Source organism: Hippopotamus amphibius, chromosome X, assembly GCF_030028045.1.
Source record: "Hippopotamus amphibius kiboko isolate mHipAmp2 chromosome X, mHipAmp2.hap2, whole genome shotgun sequence".
NCBI lineage: Eukaryota > Metazoa > Chordata > Mammalia > Artiodactyla > Hippopotamidae > Hippopotamus > Hippopotamus amphibius.
This window is the reverse complement of record NC_080203.1, coordinates 96671942-96689036: the sequence shown is the minus strand read 5'-3', so window position 1 is coordinate 96689036 and position 17095 is coordinate 96671942. Positions and strand designations below refer to the sequence as shown.

Genomic DNA, 17095 nt, shown 5'->3' with positions numbered 1-17095 from the left:
TCTGCTATATATATGTTGACAACAGTTGGTGGTATATTCTGGCTGGAGCACAATGTGTGTGATAGTAGTAGAATAAGATATAGTTGTAAAAGTTCTTAGTGGCAGATCATGTGTTGTGTGCCAAACTCAAGTTTATTCTGTTGGAGAGCTTTTGGTAGGTTTTTCACTAATATGATCTAATTTGAGTTTAATAAAGATGTTTCTAGCAGTTAAATAGACAGAATTCGCTTCTGGGTGATAAAATAAAGAAGTGAATCAAAGAGACTTTGGGTTTTCAAGTCTGAGTTCTAGATGGTTTAGTAATAATGTTAGTTAATAAACTGAGCTTGGTCCGTAGGCACTGAGCAAAGTGCTTCCTAGATTGTATCTCAGATATGCCTCTCAGCATCCCATGGTCACCTGTTTGGGTAGAGCCAAGATTTAAGCCCATATGTGTCTTATGTGAAAGCCACTTGGATATATCTGTGGCACAGGGCTTCATTTTGAAACAGTGGCAGGTTTGAGGAGCCAGTAAAATAGTTGTATAGAGCTGTTTATCAAAAGCTGTAGGAAATGCAGGATTCCAGAGAGCAAAGTCAGAGCTGTGACTAGGAGATCTTCTAGCTAGTGGTTTGTGATTGCCTTGAGAGGAAGAGGAGGGGAGGAGTTGGGGACAGAACTTGGGGGAATACTTCTATTTAAGAAAAGCAAATAGGTGAACTAGATAAAGGTCAGAAGAGAACACGGAGAATGTATTGTTACAGAAAATAGAGAGTGTTTTTTCCACAAGCTTATTTTCACTTTAAAACTGTTGTATCCACATCATCACTTGGGTCCTCAAATCTAGTATTCTGCCAACAAGGGAAGTGGTATTAGTTTATTCTGGCTTGTGAGCTATACCAATTCTTAAGAAATGGTTCTCCCTTGCGATTCCTTCCCTCTGCTTTGAGTCATTTTCTTCATCTCCTTCTTGTTCACTCCACCATCCACAGCAGTTTGACTTTCCACCTTCAGCATGCTCCTGTCACTTCTCGTGCTGACGACCAACTATTCTAAATATACAAAGGCACAGATGTAAACTTTCTTTAAAATCCCCGTTTGTACCTCAGATCTGACCCCCACTTACCTTGTCAGCCATTTCTTCATTTCTTTTAGATGTATGCTTGAATTTTCTACTTATTTTTACCACTTTGTTTGGTATTTTAAACCGCCCTTAATGTGAACTGCAGTTTTTACATCCCCCCCTTTTCTTCTCCTTTGAATTATCTTTCAGTAAAGCATTAATTCAGCATACGTTGAGCATGTGAATTGTAGGCTATTTTAAAAGAAAAAGTACCAGCTAGACATAAGAAGTGAATGGAGAAGATTTGCAAAGATGATCTTCCTTAACTTTCTCCTTGAATTATTGCTTTTAGTTCTTAAATACTGTGAATTTACAATGGGTGATTTTTAGATTTTCATGGTTGAATAGTAAGTCTGTCCAACCATAAAGAATCTAAGCAAAATTTTCCTTGTGCCTTCTTATCTAGTCACTCACTCAGCTCTACCCATTTCTTTTCATTCTTTTATTTGTTTAATCTACATTATGAACTGAGTTGGAACTCAGGTGTCGTGCTAGGTGACAAAAGGATCTGATCACTTCTCAGGCTGCTTAAGATAAATGGGGAAATAGTCAAAACGTTAAAATAGATGATCTTTGCTTTAATGATGGAGATACTGTTGAAAAAAAAAAAACCAAATGGAAGAGCATAGAGGAAGGCACTTCTAAGAGAGGGGAACATTTCAGAAAGGCTTCTTAGAAGTAGTAATAAATAATCACTCTGAAGAGCTAAGTGAAAACTACAAAAAGCTCCTGGTCAAGTTTTAACACCAATGAGTTTATGCAAAATTTAAGAAAAATTTGTGGGACTATAAGAGATTATGAACTGTATTTGCACTGAGTGATTAATAATGGGACATGGTGTTCTCTCCTGTCATCACTTAATAATTTCTTGTTATTTTTAGAATGAATTAATTGTGGTTACTTTAAAAAGTCAACACCACTCTTATTTTTTTCTTTGCACTTTTAGATTCAAGTTGGGTCTTTTAGAGCCCTGCAATTCCATAAAGTCCTTTATCTGAGTGAGTCATTTAGTAAATCTTGAAATTTCTACATCCTTGCCATTTTTCTAAAGTATACTAATCCTCATACTCTACTTCCCATTCTTCCAGATGTCTCCTACATTGGCATGAGTCAAAGGAATATTCATTAGCTTGATTACTTCTTTCATTTCATACTTCGGTGAACTTGACTTGAAAAGTTCACAGCCTAACTTCTTAGGAACATTTTAGTGGAAACTCAGTGCATAACTTCTTAGTTTCCTTTCACCGTTCAAATGAACATAAACTTTTTTCCACATACCCCATATACTGCAAGTAAGCTTAGTTTCTTCTTCTTTAGACTAATCTTTCAAATGTCTGTCAGGATTAAGCCCTACTTGTTCATTTCTATCAGCTGAAGAAGTATAGATTTAAACCTTTGTTGCTAAAAATTTCAAGTAGACTTCACATTGGCAATAGGTGCTAATGAGAAGCCTTTAGAATTTTTAATCTTTTTAAAAATGATCAAATTAGCATGTTAGGTCACTTGATGGCAAGATGAAATACTAAATGGAGGGCAGAAGATTTAGAGGCATATTAGAAGGTAGTTGCTGCATTTCAGACAAGAGGAAAGAGAGAATAGAAAGTAAAATGGACATACTGACTGATTGGGTGGTGGAGATGAGAGGGAACTCAGCATTGCTGGGGCTTTGGCTTGGGCCATGCAGTGGGATATTTGTGCTTGTTGATGAAACTGGGAATAAAGGAAGAAAAGAGGAAATGGTTAGATACGGGACATGATGATTACCAGCTTGGCTGGCTTTAGACATGTAGAACTTGAATTCCTTTTATGATGTTTGAGTGGGAATCTCTTTAAAGTAACCAGATGAATATATGGTTTTGTTGTTTAGAAAAGGAGTCTGAGATACATTTGTATCTCTCAGCTGGCTGATAGGTAATCCCTACTAAGGTGTTAGCTGCTGAGTTTTCTGAACCATCAGCTATTGTTAAAGTAGAGCAGTGCCCACATGAAGAAATGAATTAAGGAAGACAATAAATGTAAAGCTACTGATCTCTTCCTTTAGTTCACTGAACTATGACCATTTTTCCATGTTAATATATCTTATTATCCTTTAAAATATATTAAATTTGCCTATAACACATTACTGCAACCCCCCCAACTTATTTATACTTTTCCCTTCAACTTTTGAATTTTTTTTATTCTACAGAAAAAAGCTGAAAGAGTAGTACAATGAGTACCTAGATAACTTCATCTGGAGTCATCAGATAAATTTTTGCCACATTTCCCTAGCAGTCTATATTCACATACATGTGCACATGCTTTTTTGGCCGAGTTATATGAAAAAGTAATTTGCGGGTGTTATGACGTCACCCCAAATATTTCAACCTGTATCTCTTAAGAGTAAGGATATTTATTCTCACATAACCACAGTACGTAAGAAATTTACCATACGTAAGAAATACAGAGTTCAATGGTAATCAGCTAATACATAGTCTACATTTAAATTTCCCAACTGCCCAAAATGTCTTTAGCTCTCCCCATCCCACCCCCATCCAAACTGAATCAAGGTTCACATTGAATTCAGTATGTAGTCATTGTGTCTTTAGTCTCTTTTAAATCTATGGGAATCTTTTCTCATGATTTCTATTTTGAAGAGGGCAGACCTTTGTGTTGTATAGAGTTCCATATTTGGATGTGTTTTCTCATAATTTTATTTGGGTTATACATTTTTGAGAGTAACCGTTGATGATGCTTTCCTTTAGTAAACCCCTGTCCCACTCCAGTATAAACTTTGTCATAGATATTTTCATTAGTGAGTCCTCAGTGAAGTTTTTAAAATGGGCACTTTAAAACTTACAGTTGAGAGTGAGTCCTCAGTGAAGTTTTTAAAATGGGCACTTTAAAACTTACAGTTGAGAGTGGGGGTATTATTGCTGCTTTTTATCCATCTTCATCATAGTGTACAGTTTTTACCCTTTGATTTTAATTTTAAACTAATTGAGAGCTAAGAGAAATCCTCATTCTTTACAAATCCATTGTTCCCATTTTCAGATATTTGAGATACATTGCTTTGGCCTACATTTTCTCCCTGTGTAGTGCTAAGGCTCTTTTTTACTTCACTTTGGTAAGAGTCATATATTCATTATGTTTTAGCATTATATTTCTTTTAATGGGATCCTTGAAAGGAATCAAATGATAATACAGAAAGTGAGCAGTGCAGACTGTTGGTAATGCTTAGACTTCCCTGTAGATAACAGGCTTTCAGAATAAATAGTTTTTTTTTTTTTTTTAGATACAGTTAAATGGTTTAATCTCAATGGTATATGAGGCCAACTCCAACTAATATGGTATATAGGTTGTTGCAATCCTGTTGGACTGCTAGCAAGTTAAGGTAACGATGGTATGTTTCTGAGACATTGGAAACTCTGGTTTCTTCAACTACTTTGTTATTCCACTTAAATCACCGTAATAAGTAGTTCAGTATATTTTAAAATGTCAAAAATCAGAATGCCAAAGAGCCCATTTTCCTCTGACAGGTTCAGTATTCGGAAGTCTTAGATTTGGGAGGAGCATATCAAATAGTAGTAGAATGTTGGGGGAGTGGGATGAATTGGGAGATTGGGATTGACATATATACATTACTATGTATAAAACAGATAAACTAATGAGAACCTACTGTATAGCACAGGGAACTCTACTCAGTGCTCTGTGGTGACCTAAATGGGAAGGAAATCCAAAAAAGAGGGGATATATGTATACGTATAGCTGATTCACTTTGCTGTACACCAGAAACTAACACAACATTGTAAAGCAACTAGACCCCAATTAAAAAAAAATAGTAGTAGAATGTTAATTTTCAGAATACACATTCTCTTGTCTACTTCCCCATAATCTGTCACGTTAATATTCTAAAAGTACTGATAACATCTAAGTCAGTAGTTGAAAATAAATTTTCTAAAATTTCAACAGTACCAAGTCCATTGAAAACTACTCCCCACAAATTTAATTTCTTGTCATTTGTCATTCTTTTGACCATCTTATAACGCACTGTTTTTGTATTTCAGTTTTTAAATGTAATGTCTTGTATGTATAATAGTAATGTGCTTTCCCTTTGCCTTTTGTGTATTTGTGACCATTATGTGTTCATTATTTGCCTTTCCTTTTTAATTTTCCTCAGTCTTAGCCTGTGTGCTATTTAATATTCCAGTGAAATATTACAGGCAGCACAGTGTAGTTGTTTGGAGTCCAATCTGCCTTCAGGTCTTCGCTTCTCTATTTATTGGCTGGGGGATCATGGTCAAATGACTAAACCTGATTAGTCTTCATTTCCTTTTCTGAAAAATGGGGATAATTATTCTTTCTTTCTAACAGCTTTTATGAGTATTTTATGGGTCTTAGCATAGAGTAAGCACTCAGGAAATGGTAGCTGTTGTGATCATTATTATTAATAACAGAAGGGTCAATCACCTGTTCTTTAAGTACGTTAGTATTCATGGACCTAGTCCAGTGGTTCGCAACTGCAGGCAGTTTTGACTCCCCCCACCCTCTTCCCCAAGAGGCATATGGCAGTGTTATGACTTGAGTGGGAGGGGTGCTTCTGATAGTTTGTGGGTAGTAGAAGTTAGGAACACTGCTAAACATCCTACAATGCACAGGACTGCCCCCACAACAAAGAATTATCCAGCCCAAGATAGTAGTGGCAAGGTTGAGAAATCCTGACCTAATGGAATCTAAACTAACACCTTTTAAATAATCTGTTTTATGTTCTTTTAGGTGTAACTATTACACTTTCAGTTGGCATTCATTGCACAATTTTTTCAAATTAAAAAATTATTTTAGTCATTAAATAATTATTTTAACACAATTTTAAAATTTCACGTCAGGTTCAAATATTGATCACTAACTTCCAGGCACTAATCTAAGCATTTTAAATAACATATGTACTCCTCATAATAGTACTGTAAGTTAGATGTGCCTTCTTCACATTTGAGGAAACTGAGACTTATATGTAAAGCTGGGATACGAACCTAGGCAGTCTAGCTCCAGAATTGGTACTCTTTCCTACTCTCTGGCTTTCTCTCTGTGATCTCTTATGGCTCTAATCATAAAAACATGGTGACTTGCTGAAAAATATTGTAACCAATTTTAGACATTGTTTCTAATGAAGTAAAAGGTTCCATTGGTTCTTACTTGCCTAGTCATAAGAATTAACCAAGACTTATTAAAATAGATTTCTAGACTCTGTTCCTAATAGGTAAATTCAAAGCTCTACGTGAAGAACCCTGGGAACCTCTTTCACAGTGGCCTCAATGAATCCTACGATCTAGACAAGCTAGGGACACCCTAGTCTAGATTCGATCTCTTTTAGAGCTAAAAATATTTTTGTTTCCTCTTTTCTTTCACACATATTATAGATTATTACCCGATGTATATAATATATACTTTATCACTACCCAATGTATATAATATATACTTTATCACAAGCACCAGAGTTTTGAGTATAAATTCAAGCAAGCTGTTAAAATATTAACTCCCTTTTCCCTTTGATTCACATGTTTAAATGGATGTAGGAGGTGTTCTACAACCCTGTAGTCATAGCCTGTTGGCTTAATAATTGAATAAGAGTGTATAGCCACAAAGACCAGTCCATAGTTAGCATAGATTCTAGTGCTCTTGTCCTTGAAAGTCTTCTAATATACCATTGGGTTAAATATACAGTGCTTTATGATGACATTGAACAAACAAAATCTAAAAATTCTAAAACTCTGCATTCTCGTGGTTAACATATATTTGCTTTCATGCTTGTTTTTTCTGGGAGTTTAAAATTCTTAAGATACTCTTTTTATCATTGACTGAGACCTTGATTTTCAGCCATGTGGTTGGTTTAAATGAGACTGTTATATGTCTTACATTCAGACACTCACTGTTGTCCTAGGGGAATCCACCTCTGGAGTGACAAGTAGCAAGTTTTGAGGGCTCACATGTTGGCTTACTTTACCTACATGGCTCTTTCAGTAAGAGAGATTGGGCAAGGCAAGGCACTTCTTGGTATACTTTTAAAATTTGTACGTCATCTACTTCTTAGTGGCAGAGATTGTTACCATACACTCTAAAAGTGCCATACCAAGTTAACCCATGCTTCATCTTGTTTCCACATCGATATTTAGGAACTTACTTTGGAAACTTAGGTTACCCCCAAAATGTCAGAGTAATTCCCAGTGTTTTCTTAACTTCAGCATAATATCACTCTGGCTTCATTCCTTTATTCTCCTACCCCAGAAACCTCATCCCAAGATTAAAATCATAAGAATAGTTGTTTATTCCCGCACTACCTTTGCTCAAGGAATTCCTTTTGCCTAGAAGGTGCCTTCCTGCCACTTCTCCTTCCTGTCACATCTAAATTGACAACTTTATGAAAACTTATGTGAGTTCCACGTCCCTCTCCTTTTAGCATCCATGGCATACTAAGTCTATCTTTTGCCTAATGTATTGATTTATGAATATACTGTGTGTGATCATTTGTCCTCATTGTTGTCTTCAGTTGTTTTATTATAATATTTCAAGCATATTTTCATTTCTATCCCCTATGGCAAGCGATTTTCTAAAATTCCATCCCATTTTAGGTTTCATCTTTGCCAGTTGGATTTATGGTTGAATTATATTCTTCTGTGTAACCTAAAATACACTTAGCCCTCAGTTAGCCTCTTCCTTGTGATTTTCTTTCAAGCCAGATCTGCCTTTAATAACCTCTGCCTTTTTGTACAGTCTTTTATCCAAACAACTAAAAACAGTACTTGAGTCCTGAAACCAGATCCATCCTGACTGATCCTGAAAACTCAAAGGGAAGTTTGATTCCCAGCTTTTCTAGCTCCTGAAATCATTTCTGACCCTGTTCCTAAGATATATTTAAAACATCTTCTGTCTTCTACATTTTTACACTTTTTGCTAGTGATTTATTATTTTGTTTGTTTAATTTATTTATTGGCTATGTTGGGTCTTCGTTGCTGCACACAGGCTTTCTCTAGTTGCAGTGAGTGGGGGCTACTCTTCGTTGTGGTTGTGGTTCACGGGCTTCTTATTGAGGTGGCTTCTCTTGTTGCGGAGCACAGGCTCTAGGCGCGAGGGCTTCAGTAGTTGCAGCACACAGGCTCAATAGTTGTGGCTCACGGGCTTAGTTGCTCCGCGGCATGTGGAATCTTCCTGGACCAGGGCTCAAACCGGTGTCTCCTGCATTGGCAGGCAGATTCTTAACCACTGTGCCACCTAGGAAGTTCCTATTATTTTGTTTTCAATAAATTGAATTTTTTTAATAGAAGTATAGTTGATTTACAGCATTGTGTGAATTTCTGCTGTACAGCAAAGTAATTTAGTTATATATATATCTATATCTATCTCTCTATATATTTTATATATTTTATTTATAGAGAGATAGATATAGATATATATTTTTTTCCTTTGGCCGCACCGCGTGGCATGTGGGATCTTAGTTCCCCAATCAGGGATCGAATCCCCACCGCCTGCAGTGGAACCATGAAGTCTTAACCACTGGACTGCCAGGGAAGTCCTAGTTATACATATATATGCATTCATTTTTATAGTCTTTTTCATTATGGTTTATCTCAAGATACTGAATATAGTTCCTGTGCTATACAGTAAGACCTTGTTGTTTATCCATTCTATATGTAATAGTTTGCATCTGCTAACCCCAAACTCCAAAAGAGCCTCTCTCTCTCTCAATTCTTCCTCTATTCCAACTGCTACCTTTTGAAAATGGGAGAGAACAAAAAATTTTACTGTTAAAGAAAAAAACGTAAGGGCAAGGGGGAAACCACAATTTGGTTATTCTTTGTCAGATCAGATTAATAGAGCTGTTGCTTTTCTTAGATTCCAGTATCTCACAAAATAAAAATTCTGGAGCTGTGATTTCAGAAGCAAAATACTGTTGGCTTAGTATTTATTCTTAGTAACCCTAGCTCTAACCCTTTATTGTTTGCAGAAAAGTAGTAATTGCCTTTTTCTAGATGAAACTACAAACTAGCTGTAAATTATAAACTACAATCTAACTGCCAAAGTAGTTGGTAGCATTGGAAGTGAAAGTTCATTCGCTGAGGAAAGAGGGGACTAATACTCCACAGGACCAAGGCTCTGTGTTTGTGGGGGGAAGACTGTGCTGACTGAACCCCAAGGATCTCATCTTCAAAAGAAAGGGGGAGGTGGGCAAGCTGTGAAAAGAGAAGAGAAAGAAGATAGTACAGTGTGAAATAGTGAGGGGAAACTTGAGATTTTCTACTTTTACAAACCCCTAGCCCAACCACTTAAAAATAGCTTTATGATATCGGCTTCTCTGGGCCCTAGTTTCCTTGTTTGTAGGTCAGAGATAATAGTGCCTCTTGCACACTTGTTGTTAAGAGGCCTAAATGGCATAATATGTGCGAAGTACCTAATACCATGTTTCCTCTCTGGTTCTTATTTTTATTTATTTATTTTTATTGCATTGTTTTATTATTTTTGTTTGTTTTCCCACATGGGAGCATAGTGGAGTCTATAAATCTTCCAAAGCTATCTGCAGAGTTTTAGGCATTATTTTCCTGTGAAAAAGACCTTATTTTGAAGCACTGCTTGGAAAACTTGTTCAGTTAGATCAGTGCCTTCAGAGATGAAGTACATGGGACACAGGGAGGGAAAAAGGGAGGAAGAGGTACTGTTCAAGAGCTAGCAGCAAAATCTGAATTATGTGCTCTCTGTTTTTGCCCCCCACACACACCCACCCACCTACCTGTCCTAGCTTTGACTTGCAACCATAGTCTTAAAGCATTCTTTTGTTTCCAAATAAGTTAAACACACAAGAAATGCTGGAGCCTGAGAGAGAAATTCTTTGAAAGTGATACTTAAGGGATTTGCCTTACAACTGTAAAGTTGATATTGTTTTATGTTTGTTAAATAACTTATCAAATTCTACATATATCTTTAATCATCTTTTTTACACTGGCTTTTAATTTATATGGGTTCTGGTAAGTTACAATACTTCAGTAACTTATAAAATAGCAAGGAAATATAAATTAAGAGAAGTTAAATATGCTATTATTTATCATACTTTAAATATTAGTAGTTCCGTAATCAAATGTTTATTGAACATCTACCACATGCCTGGCACTGTCCTAGGCAGTGAGTAGACAGTATGCATAAAACAGACTGAACCTTTACTTTCATGCAACACTCAGTTGTTAAACCCATTTCCTTTTCTTTAGGGTATTTTCAGTGTCTCCAAATTTTAGAGCTGAAAGGTGCCATACAGATCATCTAGTCCAGCTTCTCTATTCAAGTGAAGAACCTGAGCCACTAAGATTCACAGGAGAGTAAGAAAACTTAGCAAATAATTCCAAGTAATGACAGCAAACTATAGGAAAATCACAAATTGTGAGAATTCACTATATCATTAGCATCATAAGTGTAAGTTTAGAAAAGGTATAAATTATAAGGAAAGTTCAATTATTTAATGTGAATGAAAGATTTCACTGTATTATCTTTAAGTTAAAATCAAGGAATGAAGTGTCTTTTTTCTTCAGCACTACAGTGAAACCATTTTTTGTATTGTGTAGCGACTAAATCTGTAAATACCTTTTTGCTTATGTACTCAAAAGTTTCCAAAGCAGCTGTACAAGTGATGCTGTTTATGAGTGTCTAGGTAGTGTTGATAGAAATAATGTGCTTTCCCGCCTTACTTAGTGTCATAGAGTTCAGATCTGGAATTCAGACCCCTTATTTCAAGGATGAGACATTGACTCCCAAAGAGGTTAATTGACTTGCCCAAATAAGAGCCAGAATTAGCAACTTATATTTAAACAAGGAGTCAGGTTATTATATTTTGAAATTCAGATCAGTTATTCTCAACTTTAAATGACGTAACATTGTCATTGTCGGACCTGCTGAGCATTGGCCTTATTTTTAAAATCTGAGAATATCTGAAAAATTGATGAAAGAAAAATGCAGTTACAGGTATTAGAACAGAGTCTCTTGACATTACTTCTATTGATACTTCTTCCATGCTAACAATTTTCAATATTCATTTGCTGGTCACCAATAATTTTCCCCCCACAATATAGGTATTGTCTTCTGAGAACTCTGAAGCAGTGTCAGACATTGAGGGAAGCTCTCACTGCTGCAGGAAAAGAGATTATATGGCATGGGCGGACAAAAGAAGAGCCAGCGCATTACTGTAGCATTTGTGAGGTAAGTAACAGTTCTTATCCACAGTTGTTTTATAAACCTCTTACCTCTCCAGTTTTGGTTTCTCTTTAGTTATTTTTTAAAATGTACTTTTATGTAATGTATTTTACTGAAATTGACATTGTGTTCAATCTTGTTACTTACTATATTAAAATTTAATCTGGTGATATGCCATTTCACTAACTGTGAAATAACTTTCAAAGTATCTACTAGAGTCGTTTATCTGGTAGATAACAGTTGGCTCCCACCATCCACGGGTTCCTATGTGGATTCAACCAACCGCAGATCAAAAATATTCAGGGGGTAGGGTGGGGAATATTCCAGGAAGTTCCAAAAAGCAAAACTTAAATTTGCCATGCACCAGCAACTATTTACATTGTTTTAGGTATTAAAGGTAATCTAGAGATGATTTAAACTATAGGGGAAGATGTGCATAGGTTATATGCAGTTACTACGCCATTTTTATAAGGGACTTGTGCATCCTCTGATTTTGGTATCCATGGAGGGTCCTGGAACCAATCCCCCATGGATACCTATACAGATGATAAGCATCAAGTTTAGTCCTGAGATTTTAAACTGGGAACAGTCCAGATGTAGACAGATGCCAGTAAACTGGATATAGTTCAGTAGAGCTCCAGGCAGATCATCATTCATTCCTCTCTGGTACAATTCACAGTACATTGGTCAGTCTTCTCCTGTGGCCAAGGCTTGCAAGAGATGCAGACACAAAGATATGATACCTGCTCTGAAGGACCTTACATCCTACTTGGGGAGCACAAATTATAAACAGTTGTAATGTATATGAGACTGTGGTGAATCCAAAGTTGGTCTTACTGTTAGGATAACACTAAGGGAGAAAATGACCTAATTTTTCCCTTCTAGTATTGGCCTAAGAATTCACAAACTATTAACATTTGAGTCCATCCTTGAAGGATGAGTATGACTTTAGTGGGCTAAAAAATGATGACAATTGGAAGTAGAATGTATGTTGTTACAAGCTGTAGGAACAGTATGGGAAATGGAATGGCTTCTTCAGAAAATGGTCAACAGTCCAGTGTGGCTGGAACACAGACTATGTAAATTCTACTTATAAGTCTAGTTGGTATGAAGTTTGCAGAGCATCTTGAATGATTTTAAGGAATTTGATATTTATTCTGAGGTCATTGAAGCCAGCAAAAGTTTTTGGGCAGGCACCCAAGTTGGGTAAGTATTTCAGAGAGAAAAGTGATTGGAGAGGATGGAGATAAGAAGCCATTGCAGTTGTGTTGAGTTGTCATCCTAAGACCTAGACTAGAACCTGACAATGGGAATACTAAAGAAGGAAAGGAGTTCAAAAATATTTCGAAGACAAAATTCACAGGACAGCTTATTAAATGGCAGAAGTGAGGGACAGGTTGAAGAATGTTCACAAATTTTCTAGCTCAAATTATGAGGTTCATGTTGTTGCTCATTGGTAATAATGGAAAACATGGTTAACTCTGGGATTTTAATTAACATAACTTCAAAGAAGACATGAATTCATGAGAATTTTCTTTCATTGAATACATTCGAGGATATGCCAAAGTCAGAGAGATTAATGATCCATTCCAAACCTTGAAATTCTGTAATTCTGACGTTGACTTTTATTTGAGATGATTGAATCTGTCAGCTATTTTAATGTTGTATAGCCTGGCCAAAGTATGCCATTGGGAGACCAGATAGATTCTAATTAGGTATACTGTTCCTCAGAAAATGAATGTATAAGCTTTCCAGTATTTGAGAATGACTTTTATTCTGTACTGTTATTTCTTATCCTGCCTGAGCCTTACCAACTCATCAGTCTCTCTAAGGTAGAGGTGTTATTTCTAAAATCATGCTATACTCATGAGTATACTTTTTGATTATACACATACTCCTTAACATGAGGCTTATAGCTGAACACTCACTGTCACTTACCTGTCAGTTTCCTCACCTGTAAAATAATCAGATTATATTCATTCAACAAGTTTGTTTTGAGGTTTGGCTGAGCACTAAGCACTAAGACTCATCTTTGTAACTCCAGAGCATATCACAGTGCTTAGAGCTTAGTCTGTTGGCGAAGACAAATATCCATACACAGGGCCCTGTGATGTACTGTCATTGAGAAGTAAAGGGAAAATAATGATCACTTTCATCTGATTGTATACTAATGTTTTGAATATAAAACAAATAAATAGGCTGTCCTTTATCAAACTTTTGAATTTGCCAGTGGTTGTAATGAGTATGTCATTCCCCTAGGTCACTCCCATAAATGTGCATTAACCACCCATGTCTTTGGGTCTGGTGCAGCGTAAACATGATTTGTTAAGAGATTCTTAAACACAGCCATGTTTGTCTTAGTGTCTCACACCCACTCTTTTTTTTTTTTTAATTTTTAAATTTTTATTTTTTACAATAAACTGCATATATTTAGAGTGTACAATTTGCTATCCCAGTCTCCCAATTCATTCCCCCCCCACCCCCAACCCTCCCTGCTTTCCCCCCTTGGTGTCCATATGTTTGTTCTCTACATCTCTGTCTCTATTTCTGCCTTGCAAACCGGTTGATTTGTACCATTTTTCTATAGTCCACACATATGTGTTAATATACAATATTTGCTTTTCTCTTTCTGACTCACTTCACTCTGTATGACAGTCTCTAGGTTCATCCATGTCTCTAAAAATGTCCCAGTTTCATTGCTTTTTACAGCTGAGTAATATTCCAGTGAATGTATATACCACATCTTCTTTATCCATTCATCTGTTGATGGACATTTAGGTTGCTTCCATGTCCTGGCTATTGTAAATAGTGCTGCAATGAACATTGGAGTGCATGTGTCTTTTTGAATGATAGTGTTCTCTGGGTATATGCCCAGTAGTGCTCACACCCACTCTTAACCAGTGATCACTGTCCACAACTCCATGTAAAGTAGAACTCTATGATTATACTAAAATAGTACAATCAATAAATACTACTGTCTCTATTGAATGCTTTTTCTCTTGTATAAAATAGGTGGAGGTTTTTGATCTGCTTTTTGTCACTAATGAGAGCAATTCTCGAAAGACTTACATAGTGCATTGCCAAGATTGTGCACGAAAAACAAGTGGAAACCTGGAAAATTTTGTGGTGCTAGAACAGTACAAAATGGAGGACCTGATGCAAGTCTATGACCAATTTACATTAGTAAGTGAAATCAACATGTGAGTACATAGTTAGCTGGATAGGGAAGCAGCAGTGTTTGTTCTGCCACCTGATAAGGAGGAGGTAATGAAATATTTAAATTTTCCTTTGGCTCATTAGATATTGAATTGAGGAAATATATATCATTCCCCCCTCCTCCACTTCCAGGTATTTATTCCTATGAAATTGGCATATTTCATTTTCACTTTTCTTCCTGGGTGAGACCAGCCCTAAATAATGTTAGAGTAATTACATTTTAAAATCTTTGTGTGCTTTTATTAGAACACTATCACATCCTTTATGTCATTTGATCTCAGTTGATAAAATGTTTGTGTACATAGGTTATTAGTATCCACAAAATGAATCGGTATGTATGCTTTTAAATATACTTCTGCTTTTAGAGCTAATTGTATTTATCTAAAATCTTGTCCTTGCCAGAAGTATTAACTTTATGGGAATATTTGATGGAGCTTAATTTCCTGGTATGTTATATAACCTTATGAAATTCAAGTATCTTTATAAATTGCACGCAGTTTTTAATTTTAAACAGCAGATGCTTGGGAGGAAGCATTTTACTCTAGCACATCAATAGTTTTATGAATAGAAATAGACATAATTTATGAATTGTTGAATTCCTTCAATACTTTTTCTCTTACATATGTGATCAGAAACTGAATTTTTGAAATTTAGCTCCTGATACTTTCATTTGCAGTCAAATGCTCTACCACTGAGCTATACCCCCTGATACTTTCATTTGAATGGTCTTCAAGATTGCTTGAAGAAGAAAATTATCTGGAATATGTTAAACAAAATCTATTACCTAGTTGAGTTAGGTTCTGAAGCAGAGTCACTAATGAAATTGTAATTGATTTGTATATTATTTTCCACAAGCCTTCTTATTATTTTTAAGCAATCTCAAAAAATGGTCAACCTGATAACCTTCTAAGAGTTTTTGACTAATTGGTGAAGAAGTACCAAAAAATGTGGATGCACTGAGTGGGGTAATGGTCTCAGACTCTTAGGAAGATTGGCCAGGTGGGAGACAGTAAGGGAGGTTGTGCTTAACTGAGTGTGGCAGGCCGTTGAACTTTCTTGAGAATTGTTATTTCCCCTACACACTATTAACAATTTGTATACCAAAGTAACATACTTTACTTTTATTTTCAGGCTCCTCCATTACCATCCTCCTCATCTTGATATTGTTCCATGGACATTAAATGAGACCTTTTCTGCTATTCAGGAAGTAACCCAGTTCTGCACCACTGGTTTCTGTAGCTATCTCGTAAGGCTGCTGGCTGAAAACTGTGTCTATGCAACCTTCCAAGTGCGGAGTGTCAACCAACTGGACAGGGGAGAGCATTGCTCCTACTCCAGGACTCTCATAAAGCTGATCAGCTGTATTTCAGAAAAATAAATAATAATTTCCATGTTTTGTATATATCTGACAAAACTGGCAACATCATACAGACTACTGACTTGAAGGCAACCTCTTTTATATTTCTCTATTTCTGGGCTGATGAATTGGTTTTCATCTATCTTTTCCCTCTTCAGAATTTTCCTTGGAAAAAAATACTAGCCTAGCCGGTCATTTCTTTGTAAAGTAGTTAGCAATTTTAAGTCTTTCTTTGGTCAACTTTTTTTTAATGTGAAAAGTTAGGTAAGGAACTTTTTTACTGCTTTTATGTTTTTCTGTCTTGTTTTGAAACCATAACGGTTATTACACTTTTGGTTCCTAAATAAAATGTTTAAAAAATTAACAGCCAAGTCACAAAGATAATGGATTGCACATAGACTAAGGAATAAACTTCAGATTTGTGATTTTTGTTTCTAATCTTGATGTAAATTTACACTATTTATAAATACATATTTATTGCTTGAAAATATTTGTGAATGGAATGCTGTTATTTTTTCCAGATTTACCTGCCATTGAAATTTTAAGGAGTTCTGTAATTTCAAACACTACTCCTATTACATTTTCTATGTGTAAATAAAACTGCTTAGCATTGTACAGAAACTTTTATTAAAATTGTTTAATGTTTAAAGAGTTTTCTATTGTTTGAGTTTTAAAATGACTTTATGTACAGTGCCCAGTTTTTGTTCATTTTTCAAATCTGATTATATATATTTTATATATACTTGTGTATGTATATATAATATATATAGAAATCTGGATATATATGTATAAAGATTTAGAACTTAAATTTTTCTCGTTTTCAGTTTCACATCTATGGTAGATTTTTGAGGTGTCTACTGTAAAGTATTGCTTACAAAAGTATGATTATTTTTAAAGAAATATATATGGTATGTATCTTTAAGACCTAAAATGTCAGACTGGTTTATTGTTAAGTTGCAATTACCGCAATGACAGACCAATAAACAGTTGCTGCCAAAATGTAGTATAATAGTAGAAAACAAATAGTGATTGAATTTAAGATTTTAAAGGGAATGTTATATGGGCTTGACAAATCCTATACATCACTTAGTAGTGTTTTATATGGAAAAAAGATTCAGATGAAGGGCTCTATTTTAGAATGCAAATAAATTAAGAGACTTATTTTTTAATGTTAGGCAGTTTTGACATTTCCTGCTTTCCTGCTTGCATGACATGAT

General features: G+C 35.5%; 1 protein-coding gene across 15 annotated transcripts in view; it reads left to right on the top strand.

Moving 5' to 3' along the window:
- Positions 1-16494, top strand: part of KDM6A (lysine demethylase 6A) — a 224740-nt gene extending 208246 nt beyond the window's left edge. For 10 of the 15 annotated variants that reach the window (XM_057718324.1, XM_057718321.1, XM_057718322.1 and 7 more), the window contains 3 exons: positions 11185-11311; positions 14318-14488; positions 15653-16494. In XM_057718324.1, coding sequence (XP_057574307.1) covers positions 11185-11311; positions 14318-14488; positions 15653-15682 — 328 coding nt within the window. In that variant the 3' untranslated portion in view covers positions 15683-16494. Of the gene's footprint in view, positions 1-10329; positions 10438-11184; positions 11312-14317; positions 14489-15652 lie in introns of all 15 variants that reach the window. The other 5 variants (XM_057718330.1, XM_057718332.1, XM_057718331.1 and 2 more) reach the window with 1 other exon arrangement.
- The last annotated feature ends 601 nt before the right edge of the window (positions 16495-17095 follow it).